Here is a 4,548-nt window from a genome sequence, read left to right on the forward strand (position 1 = left end):
AGATGGAGCCACCACTGTGTCAGATGGAGCCACCACATCCTTACCTTGGAGAAGAGCCCGAAGCAGCCCAGGCAGCTGATGATGCAGAAGACCTCAGGGAGGCGGACACCACGGCCAGATGGCTGCAAGAGGATTGGAAAAGGGTTTGAGGATGTCCCAGTCTCACTGCACCAGCTCCACACTCTCCCCAGAGATCTACCCTGGCCCCACTTGCCCCTCCAAAATACCCAGTCACTTGTTGGGGGGTTTTCAGTGCCGGGGCTCAGGCCAAGGACACAGTTGATGCTGTAAAAGCAGAAGGTGCCCAAAGCTGTTCATCATTTTGGTGCAAAGCCCTCCGGCATATTCCCAAACTTTCCTTGCCCCCAGGGCAGGCATCCTCTGAGACCTCCTGCCCCACCATCCTGGGGGCTAATCCTGGCTCCTACTGAAACGGGGACCAGTAGGATGAGTGCCCAGGCTGCTTTTCCCTTTCCAACTGGATTATCCCAGGTCTGTTTGCTCTCTGTGCTTTCAGCCCTCCAGACATCCCGTTCAAACAGCCAAAGCTCAGCTCTGGATGCAGAAGTGGTCAGGTTCACCAGGGAATGGAAAGGTGGTGAAACCCAGCAAGTCACTGAGCCGTGGCTTGTGGCCCCATGGCTTTATGTCCCTATCCAAGCAGGCTGTGTGTAAATCAGCAGCCAAGGAAGATCTCCATTGTGCCTCGCAGCCCCCAAGATGGCCAAATCCTGAGTTGAGAAACAGCCACTGCTCAGAAGCAATTTTTGGGGACAGGGCTGAGGGCACCCAGCTCCTGGGCAGCTGGATGGGCACATGCACATCCCCATCCTGATCTCGAGTGGGATTTGCAGCTGTTGTCACCACTGTGGCCAAGGGAAAGAAGTGAGGGAAGCTGCAGGAGATCAGTAGGGAGGCAGCAACCACCCGTATGGAGAATGGCACCTCCCAACCATCGCATCTCCTGGTTGCATTTCAGGCCATTCCTGGGCTACAGCAAACCCTGCTTTCCTCCATCCAGCACCCAACTGATGCCTCAGCAGAAGGAAGCTCCAAAAAAATCCCTCTGGGTACCCCTTGCTGCATCTTTGTCAAAGCAAAATGCTTTCTAAGGCACATTCCCCAAGAGTTGGACTTAGGCCATGGCAGAAGGCATCATGTCCCACCATGGGGATGGGGTGGCATGGCCACCACTGACCCAGCGATGGGTGTATGGGCAGGGGGATGCTCACCAGCAGCCGCCTGCAGTAGCCAATCTTCCTGCTGCCATCCACATTGGTCAGGACGAAAGAAAAGGTTTCACTGCAAGGAGAGACAGTGCCCGGGGTTGGGACTGTTCTCCAAGCCCACAGCCCTCAGGTCTATGAAAGCACAGGGTGGGAAACCACGGTGAAGACCCCACAGCGGGACAGGTACCTGGTGAACTCGGTGACAGGGGCCCAGTTGTTGCCATCAGGGAAGCAGAAGAGGGGGATGGCTTGCAAGAGACGTTCCTCCTCCTCCTTCTGGCCCTTCAGTAAGTTCTCACGCTGGAATGAAGCGATGCCAAGAGTCAGGGTGATGGAGGTGCCCAGAGCCCCAGGGGATGGGGTGGGATGGGGTGTATTCCAAAGCAGCCCTTGGCTCAGACCAAAGCAGAGGGTGCTTGTACATCCCTGGACAGGCATCTCCCCAAAATCCATTTTTTTGACTCTTTTACCCCATGGACAGTGGAACAAAGCAGATGCACCCAGGGGCCCCTCTGCAAACAGGAGGTCTCTTCCTGTGCCACCTCCCCAGGTGCGATTTTGCTGCCATCATCTCCCCTTTTGGGACAGGAGACCAAGGAACACCCTGGGATTTTCCTCCTGGGGTTTGTGGCCCAGGGCTTGGACTGCAGAGAGGGACAGATGGTCCCAGGAACCCCAACCCATGGCAGGCAGAGCCCTGGGGTTGGGGTCTGCGGCTCCAGGACATGGGGTGTTTTCCTGTTCTCATCCCCCAGCTCTAGTGATGGGGAAGGAGCAACATCCCCTTTTCCTCTAAATTCAGAAAACTCATCTTCCTGAAAACATGGGACTAAGTACCTTTGGGAACTGGTAGGTTATCTTGGGTTCATAACGTCCATCTGACATCTTCTTCAGTGACACCACCACCAGGTACTCAAAGAAAAACTGTCCAGCAGAATAGAGGATGGAGCTCCGCTCTCCTGGTTTCCCCTGTGGCACCCTCGAGGGGTTGTTTTCTACAGCAGAGGCCTCTTCTTTTCCTTCTGTAGCCAAAAAAAACCCAAACAAACCCAAAACAAAAACAAAGCAGAGTGAAATGAAAGGCCAGGAGGTGTTTTCATGGCAGGAGAGGAGATGTTGAGCTACACATGAACTGGCCAAAGTGGCTGGAGGGAACCAGGGCCTGGTGCACAGGGTGTTTTAGTTCCTGACAGTGAACAGCTGGGGACATGAAGGCACAGGACATGGAAAAGAAAGAGAAATGACTTTTATGAATCTTTTGGAGGAAATCAAAGTGCCATCAGGCACACCCAGCCCTTCCTTGCCCCATCCCAGGAAAGGCAGAAGGACACCCAGAGCCATGGCAGCGTGTGGGATGGTGGAGTGCAGATGGTCTCTGCAGAAAGCACCCGTGGGAAGGTGTGGGAATGCTCTTAAACCAGTAAATTTTATTGCCTTAGGGGGAAAAAAAAAACCAAACCAGCCAACAAACAGCACAGATCTTGTTTGAGCACCTCCAAAGGCTCCAACAAGATGAAGCTCAACTTCTCCCTGCCAGGTGTCCTCAGTCCTGGGAACTGCTGATTGCAAATGAGGTACTCGAGGGTTTTCCCTAAACCACAGCTCCCAAAGCAAAGCGCTTCCCTGCGATTACATCCCATTCCTTGCCCGGCCGGTTGGGGAGGACACTGGGGAGTGTCAGCTGTCACAACCCGAAAAACGAGAAATAAGAGTGAAAAGAGCCCAAGCTGACATCTCCAAAGGCTCCAGGATGATCATGGTGGGGCAGGGAGATCCGAGGGCTGGGAAGGAGTTAAATGGCAGTGGGAAGCTGCAGCCAGGTCATGCCACAGCTCTTCCCTCTCCCAGCAGCCGCTTGTGACTCTACATCCCCGGTTCCTGGCACTGAAGCTGTCCCAGGTTTTGTCTTCTGTGGTGTGAAGCTGGAACAGAAATGCTTGAGCTGCTCCCAGGAATAACAAGCAGGAAAATAAACACGTGGCTGGATGAAATTTTCCCCCGTATTCAGGAGTTTGGCCCTGGGCTCTTTCAGTTGTGCTGCAGCTTGGCAGGGTGTCCTGGTTCTGCTCGGATAGGGTTAATTTTCTTCATAGTAATTAAAATAGCTGTTTTTTAGTTTCAGAGTAAGACTTCAGGGCCAAGCATGGCCATGGCCAGCTGCTTTCATCATCCCTCTCCCTCTGTGCCACATCCTCCTCTGGAAGCAGTGCCGGTGGACACCCCACCCCGTGCATCCCTCAGCTCCACACCCGCCTCCTTTGGTCTGGAAACACCTTTCCAGCCTTCGCTCCAGGTCATCAGGAGCTGATGGGTGTGGAAAGCTCATCAGAGGAGGTGACACAGTCCCATATCAGATGTCTTTTCCCAGGGACCAGAAATGTCTTTCCCAGCTCAGGGTGGGGAGATGCCCCTGTGTGCTCCCTGAGTCTGCTCCACCTCCGCATGCAGAGTCCTTCCTCTTGGCACAGTGAAATTATGCCGTAGAGGTCCCTTCGCAGCAGGGGGAAGCCCAGGAGCATCCAGAGGACAAGACCTTCCTGCAGACACCTCTGGTTTGTCCTCAGTGGGGATGACTCTCTGGGCCAGGGAAAAAAGGTTGACAAAGTGCATTTTGCTTCTCCTTCTCCTCCCTGGGATGCACCAGCAACGGCTCCAGTGAGCCAATCTCACCTACGGAGCCAGGGCAGGAGGTTGTTGCTGGGGGGACCCCAGGAAACTGGGGGTGGATGGAGTCCCCCATCCTCACTGGGCGCCGGCATCAGTTGATTTCCCATCACAGATCACCGGGGTCAGGTGAAAGTCCGGCTAAATCCTGCCTGTCCAGTCCCATCCTGCACTTCAGAGAATACAAGACGTGCTCCCAAGCAAGGGCTGGGTTTGCATCATGTCCCTGGTGTTTTCAAACAGCCGAGTAAAACCCGCGGCTCCGGGGGGGCTGGTCACACCGGGCTGAGGGTCTGTCTCTCGCAGACGGACCCACGTGCCTGCCCAAAGCACGACCTGGCCCAGCGAGTCCTGCTGAGAGCGTGGAATGACCCGGCAGCGCTCCCCTGCACCCTGTCTGGTTGCAAAGCCCTCGCTGGCAGAGCCTGAATCCCTCCAGGACCATAAAACTCCATCCTGGGGCTGGAAGATGAGCTCTGGGGATGTACGGAGCCATGCGGCATCGTGCAGTGTTGGACAGGTTTAATGTGGCATCAGAGGTCCCAGCACTGCCCAAAACTGGCAGGATTCCCAGTCTCTTCTCTCTGTCCTGGGCACTGGTGAGGCTGCAGCTCGAGTGCTGGGTTCAGTGTTGGGCCCCTGACTCCAAGAAGGA

General features: G+C 55.1%; 1 protein-coding gene across 1 annotated transcript in view; it reads right to left on the reverse strand.

The window, feature by feature from the left end:
- LOC104532819 (DENN domain-containing protein 2D-like) overlaps positions 1-2,251 on the reverse strand; it is a gene marked incomplete at both ends in the record, with an annotated part of 2,513 nt that extends 262 nt beyond the window's left edge. Inside the window, 4 exons of the mRNA XM_010178114.1 lie at positions 45-122; positions 1,233-1,302; positions 1,417-1,529; positions 2,067-2,251. Coding sequence (XP_010176416.1) covers positions 45-122; positions 1,233-1,302; positions 1,417-1,529; positions 2,067-2,251 — 446 coding nt within the window. The remainder of the gene's footprint in view (positions 1-44; positions 123-1,232; positions 1,303-1,416; positions 1,530-2,066) is intronic.
- Between the last annotated feature and the right edge of the window lie 2,297 nt (positions 2,252-4,548).

The sequence above is a fragment of the Antrostomus carolinensis genome, unplaced genomic scaffold (genome assembly GCF_000700745.2).
Source record: "Antrostomus carolinensis isolate BGI_N321 unplaced genomic scaffold, ASM70074v2 scaffold40751, whole genome shotgun sequence".
NCBI lineage: Eukaryota > Metazoa > Chordata > Aves > Caprimulgiformes > Caprimulgidae > Antrostomus > Antrostomus carolinensis.